Below are 20,524 nucleotides of genomic sequence, written 5' to 3'. Positions count from 1 at the left end.
TCAACAGTTTATCGCCCCATACCTTGTGCATCACTCAGAAAACTAGCGGTTATGTCCTAAATCTTAGCTCCTTGTTGCGCTCTACAAATATGAATTCTACAAACGTTTTTATTATTGTATCTTCTCAGTTATCACATAAAATTAGTTTTCAAAATCTTTTATACTTTTGAAAGTTTAGAAGTGTGTGTGTGTATATATATATATATACACAAATTTTTACAAAATCGCAGGAATTAATATATATATATATATAATGCAAAATAAGAAAGTTGTATCAACAAAATTTTGCGAAATGTTTTTTTTTTTACAAAATCGCAGGAATTAATATATATATATATATATATATATATATATATATATATATATATATATAAACTACAGGAACTTGAAAGTCTTTTAAATTAAGTTTCTTGATATTTATTAGTTTTTAAATGGTATATATTTAGTTGTCTACAATAACCTATTGGGTCGCTAGAGCCGTTAGAGCGTCGCAATGTGTACTGCTCTAGGCTTCATGCTAAAGTCGTTTGTGTTGGAGTGTTTTAGTCACAGGCAACAAAGATATTAAAAATAAAGATAAAAATCGCTAGTAAATTCCTCCAATTAACTAATGTAAGTAGATGCAAAAGTTTATTTGATTTTATTACAATACATCAGAATGAAAATATTTACCTAAGATAAAAACCACAAACCTTTATGGGCGCTATGAAAACTGTAAATGTTTTGTTTCTAATAGACCATGAAGCCTGGATAAAAAATAGATTACGTTACTGAAGTAATAGAATAAGACAATAACTATCATATATTTATTTGTTGATTAGTATTGGTATTAATTTTGAATTCTTTACTTAGTTTTTCTAATCTGGTTTTTCAGTCTTTACTAAAGCATTTTTTTTTAAGTTTACGAACTGAAAACATGCTCTCAAATATTGATATTGTGCCTCATCTCAAATGTGACGTCATGCGTCCGATGCCTAGAGTTATTACTTTAAAGTTCATTAGTGTTTCGATTTTCCCATTTCAAACAGATTTAGTCAAATAAAAAATAAAAGCTTAAATCGTTCTTTATGAGAAGGAAAGCTTTCCCAATTTTTTTTAGATATTTGTATACATAATTGTTAAACTTGGTATTTTTGGGTGTTCCTGTTGACAAGTTCTAACAAAATTGTTTATTGCAACTTTATGGAGCCATCATAACTTAAGAAAAAATATTAGATTATTATCTTATTTGCGATAATTTAACTGATTTTTTGTTAAATCGAATAAACGTAACATATCTGCAGCAATCCCTAAACTAAATCTTCGGAACTTTGAAACTTGGCCATGAAGGTCGCGTGCAACGCTCGTCGCGCCGGCTTGCTGCGACCAAAGCACCGCCGCAGGACGGCACACACGCCGACCCTTGTTTTGTATGTAAATCATACTTTTATTTCAATGAATGTTTAAAAAAAAAACATAATCAATAACGTTATCGACTTTGTTTCAACTTTTTATTCAACATTGAATTTTTTTAACGTGATCGTGTTGAATAGTGTATCTGGATTATTTTTATGCACTTACAGAGAGTCTACGTTATTAACTGCGTAAACGGGAATCATTTTAATGGACTGCTGTAAGACTCTAACTTCTAGGACTTAACTGCACGTTTTCGGTGATACGCATAAGGTCTACAACGGTAAACTTCAGGTATGTTATTAAGCATAGTCAACTCTAACAATTGGCAGAAATTCAGCTATGGACAAATTTTTCACAGATTTGTGATTCTTTTTGTATTTCCTAGACAAGGGCCTGGGCAGGGCGACACACCCCGCGCATGCCGTGAGTAAACGCTACGGTTCCCGCATCAACTCCCCTTCGGTGAACTGCACGCCTTAGGTGATTCCCAAAGGACGCAGGGCACTCCCGGCCGACAGCACGCGCGAGCGGAGCTAGCGAATGTACGCCCGACGACAAGAAGGCTATAGGGATGTTAGCTTCCCGGGTGTAGCCAAGTCGGGTGACTATAAGTTTATAGATGAGTTGACACTTTTATAGCCTGAGCGTCTTAGCAGAAAGGAAACCTTTCTTTATACTTTGAAAGGTCGGGTCGTTGCGCTCGTCATAAACCCTTGGAGCAGCTCCACAACACGTCCTCTTCCGATGGCAGCGCAGATTGAAAATTTTCCACCCCTTGCAGTATTAGTAAGACATATCAAAAACTTATATACAATAATTAAGTATGCAATAAATAATAAAATCTATAATAGTGGTTCAAATATAATGAAATAAATAAAAATATCAACAGATTTGTCGGGTGAAGCTATTGCCTGCAAGGAAAACAGGGCGTAAGAACTTGTTGAGGACCGTCGGCATTAAAAGTGTCGGCCAAGTAAAAAATTATGATAGGAATATTTTGTTAAGAAAGATTTCAGCATTCATTTGATACATGGCTGATGTTCGACCAATACTTGCTATCAGTCCTAGACTCGTTATCATATAATGCCAGTTTTTGAAATATGTACCTTGTTAGACCTTAAATATATAAAAAAATACTGTTAAGGATACTAATACAATTAGTTAAATAACAAGCCTTACACATTTAGTTTAGGATCCCGTAGTTGGAATTTTTTATTTCAGTTTCTGAACGGAGAAAAAAATGGTTTTTTCAGGTCCTGTAATGGGCGGGTGAAGCTATTGCCTGCAAGTAAAACTGGGCGCGCGATCTTGTTGCTGTCCGTCGGCATTAAAACTGTCGGCCCAGACAAAAATTCTGAACAGTATATTTTGTTAAGTAAGGTGACAGCTTTCATTTGGTATATGGCTGATGTTCGGCCAATACTTGGTATGAGTACTGGAGTCGTTTTAATATAATGCAAGTATTTGAAATATGTACCTTATTTGACCTTAAATAATTTTAATAATACTATTAACAAATACTAAGTTTTTAAATTAAATACAAAGCGCCATATCTTGCGTTTAGGACCTTGTAGGTGGATTTTTATATTTCAGTTTAAAACAGAGAAATAAAATGGTTTTTTCAGGTCCTGTAATGGGCGCATGAAGCTATTGCCTGCAAGTAAAACTGGGCGCGCGATCTTGTTGCTGTCCGTCGGCATTAAAACTGTCGGCCCAGACAAAAATTCTGAACAGTATATTTTGTTAAGTAAGGTGACAGCTTTCAGTTGGTATATGGCTGATGTTCGGCCAATACATGGTATGAGTCCTGGAGTCGTTATAATATAATGCCATTTTCTGAAATATGTACTTTGTTTTACCTTAAATAACTTTAAATAATGTTTTTAAAAATACAAATTTTTTAGTTTAATAAAAAGCCTCAAATCTTGCGTTTAGGACCTTGTAGGTGGATTTTTATATTTCAGTTTAAAACAGAGAAGTAAAATGGGTTTTTCAAGGCCTGTAATGGGCGGGTGAAGCTATTGCCTGCAAGTAAAACTGGGCGCGCGATCTTGTTGCTGTCCGTCGGCATTAAAAGTGTCGGCCCAGACAAAAATTCTGAACAGTATATTTTGTTAAGTAAGGTGACAGCTTTCATTTGGTATATGGCTGATGTTCGGCCAATACTTGGTACGAGTACTGGAGTCGTTTTAATATAATGCAAGTTTTTGAAATATGTACTTTGTTTTACCTTAAATAACTTTAAATAATGTTTTTAAAAATACAAATTTTTTAGTTTAAATAAAAAGCCTCACATATTGTGTTTAGGACCTCGTTGTTGGATTTTCATTTTTCACATTTTAACAGAGAAGTAAACTGGTTTTTTCAAGGCCTGTAATGGGCGGGTGAAGCTATTGCCTGCAAATAAAACTGGGCGCGCAATCTTGTTGCTGTCCGTCGGCATTAAAAGTGTCGACCCAGACAAAAATTCTGAACAGTATATTTTGTTAAGTAAGGTGACAGCTTTCATTTGGTATATGGCTGATGTTCGGCCAATACTTGGTATGAGTACTGGAGTCGTTTTAATATAATGCAAGTTTTTGAAATATGTACCTTTTTTGACCTTAAATAATTTTAATAATACTATTAACAAATACTAAGTTTTTAAATTAAATACAATGCGCCATATCTTGCGTTTAGGACCTTGTAGGTGGATTTTTATAATTCAGTTTAAAACAGAGAAATAAAATGGTTTTTTCAGGTCCTGTAATGGGCGGGTGAAGCTATTGCCTGCAAGTAAAACTGGGCGCGCTATCTTGTTGCTGTCCATCAGCATTAAAAGTGTCGGCCCAGACTAAAATTCTGAACAGTATATTTTGTTAAGTAAGGTGACAGCTTTCATTTGGTATATGGCTGATGTTCGGCCAATACTTGGTATGAGTCCTGGAGTCGTTATAATATAACGCCATTTTCTGAAATATGAACTTTGTTTGACCTATAATAATTTTAAAAAATGTTTTTAAATTACAAATTTTTTAGGTTAAATAAAAAGCCTTATATTTTGTGTTTAGGACCTCGTTGTTGAATTTTCATATTTCACTTTTTAACGGAGAAGTAAAATGGTTTTTTAGAGGCCTGTAATGGGCGGGTGAAGCTATTGCCTGCAAGTGAAACTGGGCGCGCGATCTTGTTGCTGTCCGTCGGCATTAAAAGTGTCGGCCCAGACAAAAATTCTGAACAGTATATTTTGTTAAGTAAGGTGACAGCTTTCATTTGGTACATGGCTGATGTTCGGCCAATACTTGGTACGAGTCCTGGAGTCGTTTTAATATAATGCAAGTTTTTGAAATATGTACTTTGTTTTACCTTAAATAACTTTAAATAATGTTTTTAAAAATACAAATTTTTTAGTTTAAATAAAAAGCCTCACATCTTGTGTTTAGGACCTCGTTGTTGGATTTTCATTTTTCACATTTTAACAGAGAAGTAAAATGGTTTTTTCAAGGCCTGTAATGGGCGGGTGAAGCTATTGCCTGCAAGTAAAACTGGGCGCGCGATCTTGTTGCTGTCCGTCGGCATTAAAAGTGTCGGCCCAGACAAAAATTCTGAACAGTATATTTTGTTAAGTAAGGTGAAAGCATTCATTTGGTATATGGCTGATGTTCGGCCAATACTTGGTATGAGTCCTGGAGTCGTTTTAATATAATGCAAGTTTTTGAAATATGTACTTTGTTTTACCTTAAATAACTTTAAATAATGTTTTTAAAAATACAAATTTTTTAGTTTAAATAAAAAGCCTCACATCTTGTGTTTAGGATCTCGTTGTTGGATTTTCATTTTTCACATTTTAACAGAGAAGTAAAATGGTTTTTACAAGGCCTGTAATGGGCGGGTGAAGCTATTGCCTGCAAGTAAAACTGGGCGCGCGATCTTGTTGCTGTCCGTCGGCATTAAAAGTGTCGGCCCAGACAAAAATTCTGAACAGTATATTTTGTTGAGTAAGGTGACAGCTTTCAGTTGGTATATGGCTGATGTTCGGCTAATACATGGTATGAGTCCTGGAGTCGTTATAATATAATGCCATTTTCTGAAATATGAACTTTGTTTGACCTTAAATAATTTTAAAAAATGTTTTTAAATTACAAATTTTTTAGGTTAAATAACCTTATATCTTGTGTTTAGGACCTCGTTGTTGAATTTTCATATTTCACTTTTTAACGGAGAAGTAAAATGGTTTTTTCAAGGCCTGTAATGGGTGGGTGAAGCTATTGCCTGCAAGTGAAACTGGGCGCGCGATCTTGTTGCTGTCCGTCGGCATTAAAAGTGTCGGCCCAGACAAAAATTCTGAACAGTATATTTTGTTAAGTAAGGTGACAGCTTTCAGTTGGTATATGGCTGATGTTCGGCCAATACTTGGTATGAGTACTGGAGTCGTTTTAATATAATGCAAGTATTTGAAATATGTACCTTATTTGACCTTAAATAATTTTAATAATACTATTAACAAATACTAAGTTTTTAAATTAAATACAAAGCGCCATATCTTGCGTTTAGGACCTTGTAGGTGGATGTTTATATTTCAGTTTAAAACAGAGAAATAAAATGGTTTTTTCAGGTCCTGTAATGGGCGCATGAAGCTATTGCCTGCAAGTAAAACTGGGCGCGCGATCTTGTTGCTGTCCGTCGGCATTAAAACTGTCGGCCCAGACAAAAATTCTGAACAGTATATTTTGTTAAGTAAGGTGACAGCTTTCAGTTGGTATATGGCTGATGTTCGGCCAATACTTGGTATGAGTACTGGAGTCGTTTTAATATAATGCAAGTATTTGAAATATGTACCTTATTTGACCTTAAATAATTTTAATAATACTATTAACAAATACTAAGTTTTTAAATTAAATACAAAGCGCCATATCTTGCGTTTAGGACCTTGTAGGTGGATGTTTATATTTCAGTTTAAAACAGAGAAATAAAATGGTTTTTTCAGGTCCTGTAATGGGCGCATGAAGCTATTGCCTGCAAGTAAAACTGGGCGCGCGATCTTGTTGCTGTCCGTCGTCATTAAAAGTGTCGGCCCAGACAAAAATTCTGAACAGTATATTTTGTTAAGTAAGGTGACAGCTTTCATTTGGTATATGGCTGATGTTCGGCCAATACTTGGTACGAGTACTGGAGTCGTTTTAATATAATGCAAGTTTTTGAAATATGTACTTTGTTTTACCTTAAATAACTTTAAATAATGTTTTTAAAAATACAAATTTTTTAGTTTAAATAAAAAGCATCACATATTGTGTTTAGGACCTTGTTGTTGGATTTTCATTTTTCACATTTTAACAGAGAAGTAAACTGGTTTTTTCAAGGCCTGTAATGGGCGGGTGAAGCTATTGCCTGCAAGTAAAACTGGGCGCGCGATCTTGTTGCTGTCCGTCGGCATTAAAAGTGTCGGCCCAGACAAAAATTCTGAACAGTATATTTTGTTAAGTAAGGTGACAGCTTTCAGTTGGTATATGGATGATGTTCGGCCAATACATGGAATGAGTCCTGGAGTCGTTATAATATAATGCCATTTTCTGAAATATGAACTTTGTTTGACCTTAAATAATTTTAAAAAATGTTTTTAAATTACAAATTTTTTAGGTTAAATAAAAAGCCTTATATCTTGTGTTTAGGACCTCGTTGTTGGATTTTCATTTTTCACATTTTAACAGAGAAGTAAAATGGGTTTTTCAAGGCCTGTAATGGGCGGGTGAAGCTATTGCCTGCAAGTAAAACTGGGCGCGCGATCTTGTTGCTGTCCGTCGGCATTAAAAGTGTCGGCCCAGACAAAAATTCTGAACAGTATATTTTGTTAAGTAAGGTGACAGCTTTCAGTTGGTATATGGCTGATGTTCGGCCAATACATGGAATGAGTCCTGGAGTCGTTATAATATAATGCCATTTTCTGAAATATGAACTTTGTTTGACCTTAAATAATTTTAAAAAATGTTTTTAAATTACAAATTTTTTAGGTTAAATAAAAAGCCTTATATCTTGTGTTTAGGACCTCGTTGTTGAATTTTCATATTTCACTTTTTAACGGAGAAGTAAAATGGTTTTTTCAAGGCCTGTAATGGGCGGGTGAAGCTATTGCCTGCAAGTGAAACTGGGCGCGCGATCTTGTTGCTGTCCGTCGGCATTAAAAGTGTCGGCCCAGACAAAAATTCTGAACAGTATATTTTGTTAAGTAAGGTGACAGCTTTCAGTTGGTATATGGCTGATGTTCGGCCAATACATGGTATGAGTCCTGGAGTCGTTATAATATAATGCCATTTTCTGAAATATGTACTTTGTTTTACCTTAAATAACTTTAAATAATGTTTTTAAAAATACAAATTTTTTAGTTTAATAAAAAGCCTCACATCTTGCGTTTAGGACCTTGTAGGTGAATTTTAATATTTCAGTTTAAAACAGAGAAATAAAATGGTTTTTTCAGGTCCTGTAATGGGCGCATGAAGCTATTGCCTGCAAGTAAAACTGGGCGCGCGATCTTGTTGCTGTCCGTCGGCATTAAAAGTGTCGGCCCAGACAAAAATTCTGAACAGTATATTTTGTTAAGTAAGGTGACAGCTTTCATTTGGTATATGGCTGATGTTCGGCCAATACTTGGTACGAGTACTGGAGTCGTTTTAATATAATGCAAGTTTTTGAAATATGTACTTTGTTTTACCTTAAATAACTTTAAATAATGTTTTTAAAAATACAAATTTTTTAGTTTAAATAAAAAGCCTCACATATTGTGTTTAGGACCTCGTTGTTGGATTTTCATTTTTCACATTTTAACAGAGAAGTAAACTGGTTTTTTCAAGGCCTGTAATGGGCGGGTGAAGCTATTGCCTGCAAATAAAACTGGGCGCGCAATCTTGTTGCTGTCCGTCGGCATTAAAAGTGTCGACCCAGACAAAAATTCTGAACAGTATATTTTGTTAAGTAAGGTGACAGCTTTCATTTGGTATATGGCTGATGTTCGGCCAATACTTGGTATGAGTACTGGAGTCGTTTTAATATAATGCAAGTTTTTGAAATATGTACCTTTTTTGACCTTAAATAATTTTAATAATACTATTAACAAATACTAAGTTTTTAAATTAAATACAATGCGCCATATCTTGCGTTTAGGACCTTGTAGGTGGATTTTTATAATTCAGTTTAAAACAGAGAAATAAAATGGTTTTTTCAGGTCCTGTAATGGGCGGGTGAAGCTATTGCCTGCAAGTAAAACTGGGCGCGCTATCTTGTTGCTGTCCATCAGCATTAAAAGTGTCGGCCCAGACTAAAATTCTGAACAGTATATTTTGTTAAGTAAGGTGACAGCTTTCATTTGGTATATGGCTGATGTTCGGCCAATACTTGGTATGAGTCCTGGAGTCGTTATAATATAACGCCATTTTCTGAAATATGAACTTTGTTTGACCTATAATAATTTTAAAAAATGTTTTTAAATTACAAATTTTTTAGGTTAAATAAAAAGCCTTATATTTTGTGTTTAGGACCTCGTTGTTGAATTTTCATATTTCACTTTTTAACGGAGAAGTAAAATGGTTTTTTAGAGGCCTGTAATGGGCGGGTGAAGCTATTGCCTGCAAGTGAAACTGGGCGCGCGATCTTGTTGCTGTCCGTCGGCATTAAAAGTGTCGGCCCAGACAAAAATTCTGAACAGTATATTTTGTTAAGTAAGGTGACAGCTTTCATTTGGTACATGGCTGATGTTCGGCCAATACTTGGTACGAGTCCTGGAGTCGTTTTAATATAATGCAAGTTTTTGAAATATGTACTTTGTTTTACCTTAAATAACTTTAAATAATGTTTTTAAAAATACAAATTTTTTAGTTTAAATAAAAAGCCTCACATCTTGTGTTTAGGACCTCGTTGTTGGATTTTCATTTTTCACATTTTAACAGAGAAGTAAAATGGTTTTTTCAAGGCCTGTAATGGGCGGGTGAAGCTATTGCCTGCAAGTAAAACTGGGCGCGCGATCTTGTTGCTGTCCGTCGGCATTAAAAGTGTCGGCCCAGACAAAAATTCTGAACAGTATATTTTGTTAAGTAAGGTGAAAGCATTCATTTGGTATATGGCTGATGTTCGGCCAATACTTGGTATGAGTCCTGGAGTCGTTTTAATATAATGCAAGTTTTTGAAATATGTACTTTGTTTTACCTTAAATAACTTTAAATAATGTTTTTAAAAATACAAATTTTTTAGTTTAAATAAAAAGCCTCACATCTTGTGTTTAGGATCTCGTTGTTGGATTTTCATTTTTCACATTTTAACAGAGAAGTAAAATGGTTTTTACAAGGCCTGTAATGGGCGGGTGAAGCTATTGCCTGCAAGTAAAACTGGGCGCGCGATCTTGTTGCTGTCCGTCGGCATTAAAAGTGTCGGCCCAGACAAAAATTCTGAACAGTATATTTTGTTGAGTAAGGTGACAGCTTTCAGTTGGTATATGGCTGATGTTCGGCTAATACATGGTATGAGTCCTGGAGTCGTTATAATATAATGCCATTTTCTGAAATATGAACTTTGTTTGACCTTAAATAATTTTAAAAAATGTTTTTAAATTACAAATTTTTTAGGTTAAATAACCTTATATCTTGTGTTTAGGACCTCGTTGTTGAATTTTCATATTTCACTTTTTAACGGAGAAGTAAAATGGTTTTTTCAAGGCCTGTAATGGGTGGGTGAAGCTATTGCCTGCAAGTGAAACTGGGCGCGCGATCTTGTTGCTGTCCGTCGGCATTAAAAGTGTCGGCCCAGACAAAAATTCTGAACAGTATATTTTGTTAAGTAAGGTGACAGCTTTCAGTTGGTATATGGCTGATGTTCGGCCAATACTTGGTATGAGTACTGGAGTCGTTTTAATATAATGCAAGTATTTGAAATATGTACCTTATTTGACCTTAAATAATTTTAATAATACTATTAACAAATACTAAGTTTTTAAATTAAATACAAAGCGCCATATCTTGCGTTTAGGACCTTGTAGGTGGATGTTTATATTTCAGTTTAAAACAGAGAAATAAAATGGTTTTTTCAGGTCCTGTAATGGGCGCATGAAGCTATTGCCTGCAAGTAAAACTGGGCGCGCGATCTTGTTGCTGTCCGTCGGCATTAAAACTGTCGGCCCAGACAAAAATTCTGAACAGTATATTTTGTTAAGTAAGGTGACAGCTTTCAGTTGGTATATGGCTGATGTTCGGCCAATACTTGGTATGAGTACTGGAGTCGTTTTAATATAATGCAAGTATTTGAAATATGTACCTTATTTGACCTTAAATAATTTTAATAATACTATTAACAAATACTAAGTTTTTAAATTAAATACAAAGCGCCATATCTTGCGTTTAGGACCTTGTAGGTGGATGTTTATATTTCAGTTTAAAACAGAGAAATAAAATGGTTTTTTCAGGTCCTGTAATGGGCGCATGAAGCTATTGCCTGCAAGTAAAACTGGGCGCGCGATCTTGTTGCTGTCCGTCGTCATTAAAAGTGTCGGCCCAGACAAAAATTCTGAACAGTATATTTTGTTAAGTAAGGTGACAGCTTTCATTTGGTATATGGCTGATGTTCGGCCAATACTTGGTACGAGTACTGGAGTCGTTTTAATATAATGCAAGTTTTTGAAATATGTACTTTGTTTTACCTTAAATAACTTTAAATAATGTTTTTAAAAATACAAATTTTTTAGTTTAAATAAAAAGCATCACATATTGTGTTTAGGACCTTGTTGTTGGATTTTCATTTTTCACATTTTAACAGAGAAGTAAACTGGTTTTTTCAAGGCCTGTAATGGGCGGGTGAAGCTATTGCCTGCAAGTAAAACTGGGCGCGCGATCTTGTTGCTGTCCGTCGGCATTAAAAGTGTCGGCCCAGACAAAAATTCTGAACAGTATATTTTGTTAAGTAAGGTGACAGCTTTCAGTTGGTATATGGCTGATGTTCGGCCAATACATGGAATGAGTCCTGGAGTCGTTATAATATAATGCCATTTTCTGAAATATGAACTTTGTTTGACCTTAAATAATTTTAAAAAATGTTTTTAAATTACAAATTTTTTAGGTTAAATAAAAAGCCTTATATCTTGTGTTTAGGACCTCGTTGTTGGATTTTCATTTTTCACATTTTAACAGAGAAGTAAAATGGGTTTTTCAAGGCCTGTAATGGGCGGGTGAAGCTATTGCCTGCAAGTAAAACTGGGCGCGCGATCTTGTTGCTGTCCGTCGGCATTAAAAGTGTCGGCCCAGACAAAAATTCTGAACAGTATATTTTGTTAAGTAAGGTGACAGCTTTCAGTTGGTATATGGCTGATGTTCGGCCAATACATGGAATGAGTCCTGGAGTCGTTATAATATAATGCCATTTTCTGAAATATGAACTTTGTTTGACCTTAAATAATTTTAAAAAATGTTTTTAAATTACAAATTTTTTAGGTTAAATAAAAAGCCTTATATCTTGTGTTTAGGACCTCGTTGTTGAATTTTCATATTTCACTTTTTAACGGAGAAGTAAAATGGTTTTTTCAAGGCCTGTAATGGGCGGGTGAAGCTATTGCCTGCAAGTGAAACTGGGCGCGCGATCTTGTTGCTGTCCGTCGGCATTAAAAGTGTCGGCCCAGACAAAAATTCTGAACAGTATATTTTGTTAAGTAAGGTGACAGCTTTCATTTGGTATATGGCTGATGTTCGGCCAATACTTGGTACGAGTCCTGGAGTCGTTTTAATATAATGCAAGTTTTTGAAATATGTACTTTGTTTTACCTTAAATAACTTTAAATAATGTTTTTAAAAATACAAATTTTTTAGTTTAAATAAAAAGCCTCACATCTTGTGTTTAGAACCTCGTTGTTGGATTTTCATTTTTCACATTTTAACAGAGAAGTAAAATGGTTTTTTCAAGGCCTGTAATGGGCGGGTGAAGCTATTGCCTGCAAGTAAAACTGGGCGCACGATCTTGTTGCTGTCCGTCGCCATTAAAAGTGTCGGCCCAGACAAAAATTCTGAACAGTATATTTTGTTAAGTAAGGTGATAGCTTTCAGTTGGTATATGGCTGATGTTCGGCCAATACATGGTATGAGTCCTGGAGTCGTTATAATATAATGCCATTTTCTGAAATATGAACTTTGTTTGACCTTAAATAATTTTAAAAAATGTTTTTAAATGACAAATTTTTTAGGTTAAATAAAAAGCCTTATATCTTGTGCTTAGGACCTCGTTGTTGAATTTTCATATTTCACTTTTTAACGGAGAAGTAAAATGGTTTTTTCAAGGCCTGTAATGGGCGGGTGAAGCTATTGCCTGCAAGTGAAACTGGGCGCGCGATCTTGTTGCTGTCCGTCGGCATTAAAAGTGTCGGCCCAGACTAAAATTCTGATGAGTATATTTTGTTAAGTAAGGTGACAGCTTTCATTTGGTACATGTCTGATGTTCGGCCAATACATGGCATGAGTCCTGGAGACGTTTAAATATAAAGAAATTTGTAAAATATATGGGCTGTGTTTATCTTGATATTTCAACAATTTAAGTTTTTTATTGTTTAAAACTTTTTTTGTTTATATTATGGTACATATATTTTGTTATGTTGTATATTTCATACATTTTTCTTTCTTTTATATGCTTTTATTTTCGTTAAATTATGTTAAAAAAGGGATGATTTCAGCGTGTGTGGTAGAATTCCCTCCCATACAGAATGGCGCCATGTTTTGCTGTTGCTGTCCAGCGCATTTACTTGACCACGGTACAATTCACACACAGCCGGCTGACAAACCGAAGCGAATTTGCGCACGAATGTAAACAGTGGTATCATGAACTCATTATTAATCCACTCCGTCTTTATTTCAAACAAACACCACCGAAAATACAGTTTACAATATTGACAACACACGCCATCTTGGAAAACAAATGAAACCTTTTTCTGGTTGGCTAATAAACACCAATGACGAACGTGTACCAAAACAGCTCCCGTAATTATCGTAAATAACTACGTTTTTCTTAGATGTACGCTTAACCAAACGTTTTAGCCGACAATTGTAGGCATTTAGGTTATTAAAATAACTACACGTTATGGTACGAACCGTAGTTACTATACGATTGTACGGAATAATGGTACAAACATATTAATTCTATAAATTTATTGCATTAGAAACTTCAAGATAAACAGAACCAAAAATCGGGAGATTTGAATGACAAATCGGGAGGGCGGGAGAAAGGGTATAAAATCGGGAGTCTCCCGCCTAAAGCGGGAGGGTTGGCAGGTCTGTAACGGTGAACGTCCGAAAATAATCTTGAATGTATACAAACAATTTTCACACGTGGCAAAGTGAAACCAAATTTCACACCGATATAATTTTTGTCTGCAAAGAGTAAGGAACGCGAGAGAGCTCACCGGGGTCGTCGGGCTCCGTCTCCTGCTGGTACTGCAGCATGAACTCCGAGAAGGCACCCTTCCTGTCGAGCAGCTCCTGGTAGGTGCCCTTCTCCGTCACCTGGCCGTCCTTCAGCACCACTATGAGATCCACCTCCGGGAGGTAGTTCACGCTGTGGGTCACCAGCAGCCGGGTCTGGGCACAGCAGCGCACTGCACTCACTCCTGGCTCCCGGCGACCACATCCTCCCAGAGACGCGTTACATCGCAGTGAGCTGGCGGGTTCGCTTGGAGCACTCCTTCCTCCACCTCTACTGACCCCCCGTGTCGAACAGACTTTGAAACTTCGTTCGTTCCTTCATTCATTCATTCTGGCACATAGCTAAGGGAACTGATGCAAGGCCTACCAGCGGGGCAGACTGCCACATTGTTAATCAATATTTCTTGAATTAAAAATTATTTCTAAAAACTTAATTTTTTTAATCATTCATCAAATTTTATGGCATGACAAGGCATACATAACATAATTCTAATTTTGTCACAGTCTGGTATAAATTAACATGCTTCATCATGTAAACGCAGAGGAGAAATTATTGGCGATTTCATATTTTTTTTCCTAGTTTTTTTTTTTGTGCATGCACTCTTATGATGTGAAACCGATGAGTCCAATTGCTAAACAAATGTTCAAGCCAGCAATTACATGCACAGTGGGGAACAATAACAATAAGTTAACAATGAATGAACATGCATTCTGGTGATAGCAGTAAATGAAATGTGAAAACCCACATGCTGCTTCCTGCCTGAGACAGAGTCAACGAGGATGGAGTGAGGCTGGCATTAAAGAGAGACAGACCTGTTATTCCAGCTAGACAGAAGAATGCATAGTGGAGAGGGGGGGGGGGGGGGTGGTTAGTGGGAGTGAGCAACTTTCCCCAAGAGCCTTAAGAATGCAATCTGGGAGGCTATTATTCCCTTTCACCACTTGACAACTAGTCTTAACTTTAAACTTCATAACTTGGTATACTCTGAGCACAGTTGCTAACCAAATAAAAGTTAAGGTTAGAGTATTTGGCAATACAGCATTATAACTTTTGTATGAAAATAGTAAGCGTGTGCAAATATCAGTTTTTTAGTTCGAATCAAATTTGAATACGAATGCCAAATTATTCTTGAATACGAATATTGAGTTCGAATAGTTGGAATGAGAATTGAAATCCCATAAAACATGTTATATCACATCACATTACAATATGATAACAGGTACATATTTACTGATACAATGTTTGTAGAATCAAAAAACTGACAGTACTTAAAATTTTAAGGTTCTCCAATTTTATAATTAGTTCGTATTAAAAAGTCTTGTCACATCACTACATATTAGCTAATTTAAATTTTTGTGGAGAAACACAAGCTGCTCTACATTTTCGGGGAGTAGACTCTCTCTTCTACACGTCACAATGTTGCCAGCTCTCACTGCACACTTGTGTGGCAGGTATAGGCAAGTACTTTCTTGCTACCACAGCTATGTTTCGGAAACAAGTGCGCCCCTTCTCATCTCTGACCAGAAACTGAAAGGATTTTCATTCTTTGGGATTAAGGGTGCTGCCAGATATTCGTTTACTTCTCCTTGGATAGTTTCTTCGTAGCTTGCAAGCGTAGACTGAGCTGCTGTTGAAGGTTTCAGGTAGGCCTACAGAGATGACTTCTTAATTGGCATTACACTTGTAGCCTCACTTGTCTCAGTTATAGTTTCAGCTACTGTGTTCAGCTTACACAGCTTACATACCTCCCTGCACAAATTTTCAACCCATATTTTATTTTTCATCCTCAATTAGTGAATCTTTGAACCGTGGATCTACCATCATTGAAAACACATTTACTTCACAATCTTGGTACACCGTGTAACGTGATCGTAAGCTTTTAAAGTTCTTGGCAAGATTTTTTTTTTGACGCGTGGGACAGGATAATTGCCTGAGCGGTCACTACGCGAGGAATTTGGGAAGGGATGGGAAGGGAATGAAGGGGAGGGGGGGGGGGGTGGTTTCCGCCTGCATCCGGTCGTTTACTGTGTATTATCCTATTGAAAAACATTGACGTAGCATGTTAGGCTTTTGGAGTATTTGCTGTGAGTATGCGGCCAGATGTTTTCCACATGGTCTGTACAATTTTCTTTCTCTTCGCCGTCACGTTCGGAACGAAATTACAGTGCTGACAAACCATGTTTCACCCTCTAATCTGAAAACTGTCACCTATAACACCCCGGTTGTGTGGATTTTACAGACACGTATTTATCTTTATCAGTATGCTGACAGTTCAAATCTATTTTAAACGACCTGACGACATTCTTCTACACAAAATACGTTAGTTATCGCTCCAAATTACTGTGTTCAAACGGGCTTTACGTGGCCAGATGTAGTGGAATAACTCCACATACATAACTCTAAAACATTACGAAAATCCCGCGGAACTTTTGCCCCCGCCCAACGAGAGAAACCTCCGTGATCCCGAAATGTTTCCCGGTTTCAGTGATCCCGTTCAGCCTTTTTCGTAAATGACTGAATATTCGTTTTTTCGAAGTGTTAGTATTCAAAATCGAATCGAATACGAATAATAAACTATTCGTTTTGATATTCGAAAATTCGAATATTCGCACAGGCCTAGAAAATAGCCATAAGTTTAAAAATAAAACTGTCAAAGAAGTAAAAAAAATTAAAATTGACATGTGGTTTCCTGCCTGAGGTCAGATCTACCTGAATGGATTGGGACTACCACTCATAGGAACCAGCTAAGTAACACAAGATTTTCTTATTTTTTAGCCTCATTTAGTTTCCTGCATTGCTTTTTTTTTAAATTCAATAAAAGCCAGGATTGTTTTCTACACAGCCAGTCGACTAAACATTAAGAAATTGAGGTTACTTTTTCCAACGTTATAATCTGTATGTGTTTAGTCACCACTGTAAAGCATTTATGAAAATGAAAATGTAGCCAAGCACTAGTTGGCATTATACATTTTTGGTTACGTTGATGCCAGCATAGTATGTGTGCACATAGTCTAACATTGATAGCTTGCCGATTGCCTGCAACGCGCAAACTCTGTCTTGTACCGAGTAAACTACATTACATGGTTAGTGTGAAATGTTATTTCCATGCATGAAAAAATTAACCTCAACAAAAATGCTTTTCTCACATAAATGTCACTACCCCTACTTTTCAAACTTGATTTTAGCATAAAATGTGTGATGATTATGTGATAAAACATGGTATTTACTCTTACCACGACAACCCCAAAGTCGACAACAGAGTTAAAAATAGTAAAAAATGAATGGTTCAATTATACATAAATAACAACCAATGTTAAGAAGTAAAAATGAGTACATTTCGCCAAGCAACAAAATTCCACGTACACACTTAGCACAAGAGTTATAATGGAGCTTATAGAAACGTTTCTTACTTCTGCATTGACATCAATACAATATAAACACATTGATAAAGAACCAGCGCTAAACTGTCCTACCAGTAAAAAATTACTTTTGACCTGAAAACCTTAAGAAAAGAAACCTTACCTTCCCATTTATTTTAAAGTCATGCAGTAAATGCTGACAGGTATGCAACCATGTTTTAAATGATGTTTATTACTAAGTTTATAGTGAATGTGCTGTACTGCAACATGTTTGTTTTGACAGTTTAATTATTTATTATTATTTATGATTTATTTTATTTTGTTTGCTCTATGTATAATATTATTTATTTTCAGAAACGGCAATATTTTGTTATGTATGTCTATGGAAAAGTGATTCTTTGGATTTTTACCGGACTATTTGAACGAGGTATTGTTAATACCCCTCTAAGGACTAATGGACTTGGAAATTGTAAACAGTAAAATTAACGCCGTTTATTTATTATGTAAATAATGATTTTAATATTTATGTATTTAAATTATAAGTGAAATTTTGTTATCCGCGCAATTGTTGCGTTCGGAGTTCACGTTTTCGGTAAGAAATTAAGTAAAAGAATTGGTTCTTTTGGCCAATCACGGGCCACCATTTAAAAGTTGAGTCTTACTGGTTTATTTGAGGAATTAGTAAGAAAGAGAGTTCTTAATGGCCAGCTGAATGAGCGGCAACTTCGTGACGTCGGCGATTTTAAATCCTAAAATTAGCTATTTAGCATCAGGCATCCCGGATAGAGGATGATAATTATGAACCATTAGGGAGTTCAGAATATTGAAATAGGATTTATCTAAAAAGATAAATAATATAGGAGTGAATAACGTGAGTAATAAAAGTGCCCAGATTTTTGTGTCTCCATCTTATGCACGAATCACGCAACTCCCGTTTTTATGTCACATCGTCGCCGAAACTTAATATATACATTGATTTCATGAATTAAATTGACTTTATTGATGATTTAAATAATACTTGGACATAAATTTTACGAATTTATACACTTTATTAACAGACTCAGTGGTCCTATAGATGAGAGGCTCTGAGCTCTGCCGATGAACTATTTGAACCTAACTAGCCGAGGTAAATTGAATTTAAGTTCCCTAAAAACATTAATTAAAAACTGTGTAGTGTCAACGAACCCGAATAAAGACTCTTGAAAATATTTTAAATGTGCGCAACATAACTCCTGGTAATTGAACTTTTCTTGAATTCCTATGGTGTCAATGTTAAGTTAGGTTGTTGTTTTGAATATGAATAATAATTAAATATATTAATAATATTATAATCTTTTAAGTCATTTTTACACTGAGAATAAAATAATTCTATATATAATTTTCAAAGTGTCGTGTTATGTCATTTGTAATTTTACCTACCCTAGTGTGTATTTATTGAATGTTCCTAATCAATCAAGTAACACCTAACTGTGACCTACATGATTTCAACATTACCAGTGAAAAGTCACACAATTAAGAAATAGAATTTCTTACACAGTTTTTATTTTAGCCCAACGTTTTAGTGTGTGTGTGGAGCTTGAGTAGTAAAGAAGTTTTCGCACATATTAATTTGGCTACTCCAAGTGGGACCATCTCCTTCAAGCCCAAGTAGGAATCCATTTGAAAGCACACACGTAGCTATTATAGGGTTTCTCTACAAACTAATTTGGCACTCCAAGTGGAGCCTTAAACTTCTAAAGTCCCCGCACAGATTTATTTGGAGCCCATACGGTGGGGCAGGATTTTGAGGTTAAGGGACACCTCAACAATTTTTTTGTGTGTAAATTCTGTACCACCCAAGTACTGTGTGCAAGTGTACTATTTGTGTAACAAATTACCTTGTTGATTATTTCATTGCACACCACTATGGCCAGTGTACAAAACACATACTTTCTTAGAGAAAGATCTCGAAGTGTAGGCGAGGAGTATGCCACTGCACAAACTTCAAGCAGTGAATCCCATCCTACGTCATCTGCAGGGAATTCGCCTGTAGGCACCTGTGAGGAAAGGTTAGAGCGGCCCACATCTCCCCTAATCATAGAGCAGGCAAACATGAATGACACTGTCCTACACACAGCTGCACCCCAGGACAGCACCCATACAACACCACCAGTGACCCTAGAGGCATTAATGCAGATTCTGCTGCAAAACAACACAGAAATGAAGCAGAGTAACACAATTCTTAGTGAGAAATTGGAACAGAACAACACTGCTCTCACTGAAAAACTAGAGCAAAATAACACCAATCTCACGGCTGAGTTGAGGGCTGGATTGGAACAAACCAATGCTGGCCTAAGGAATCTCGAGCACAGCATCGAGGTTAGACTCTTACAACAACACGAGGAGATTCAGCAGATAGCCGAACAGGTCTCCCAGTACAACAGCAGGGTAGATGGGTTGGAGTCCCATGTCACCTCCCTAAGGAACATGATGGCCAACGAGCACCGAGGGCAGGCCAATGCCAGGGAAGAGGTACGCGAGCACATCCAGCACCTGGAGAGTAGGCTTGGTGATATTGAGGTGGCCACAGCTACACTGAGGGACAGGTTTGAAAATCTGTCGGTCCAACCAAGTCCTGCAGCTGGATCAGCTGGTAGTATAGGCCAGGCCCAGGCAAGCGAGTGCCATGGCTCCACTGTTCCCACACTGCCCACCACAAGCAAGCAACAGGGCGGCACCGAGTGCTACACCGAGCACCAGCCCCAGGAACCGTCACATGTCACCCCCACCACTCATCGGCCAAGTAGCAGGACGTTTGTAAACACGCCTAGTATGGACCCTGCTACTCTGATCCATCATCCGGCCAAGCATTGGGCAGAAGCCATGCCCACGTTTTCAGGAAGGGTTACCGAGAACCCTATACGGTTCCTGAAACGATTTGAGGAATATGCGGCCACGTTCAATCTCAGCGAGACTGAGATACTAAAGTGCCTCAACACTGCATTGAAAGGGCAGGCGTTCTACTGGTGGGAAATGCTGAGTGCAACCACCAGTAGCTACGACCACTTCCAGGCCATGTTCCGCCAACAGTATTGGAGTCTGCGGATTCAGAGCAATCTGCGTGCCCAGCTCCATACTGAGAGGTATGACCCCAGGAAGGGCACAACGCTGGAGGCCCACTTGTCCACAATGTTTGAAAAAACTAGGTATCTCGACCTGCCCATGACGGACGAGGAGTTCGTAGCGGCAATACTGACTCAGCTGCCGCTGCGCTACCAAAAGCAGTTGTCCGGCCTAACGTACCGAGACATCACAGAGTTCAGGGAGAGGCTCCTGAACTACGACAAGCTGGAGAAAATGGACAGGATGCCAGCACC

The 20,524-nt window shown here is 36.8% G+C and overlaps 1 protein-coding gene across 1 annotated transcript in view; it reads right to left on the bottom strand.

The window, feature by feature from the left end:
- Positions 1 to 20,524, bottom strand: part of LOC134536793 (multidrug resistance-associated protein 1-like) — a 159,665-nt gene that overhangs the window by 60,264 nt on the left and 78,877 nt on the right. The window contains 1 exon segment of the mRNA XM_063376723.1: positions 13,790 to 13,964. Within this exon segment, the coding sequence (XP_063232793.1) occupies positions 13,790 to 13,964 (175 nt within the window).

The sequence above is a fragment of the Bacillus rossius genome, chromosome 11, assembly GCF_032445375.1.
Source record: "Bacillus rossius redtenbacheri isolate Brsri chromosome 11, Brsri_v3, whole genome shotgun sequence".
In the NCBI taxonomy this organism is placed as follows: Eukaryota; Metazoa; Arthropoda; class Insecta; order Phasmatodea; family Bacillidae; genus Bacillus; species Bacillus rossius.
This window is presented reverse-complemented; position numbering and strand designations above follow the sequence as displayed.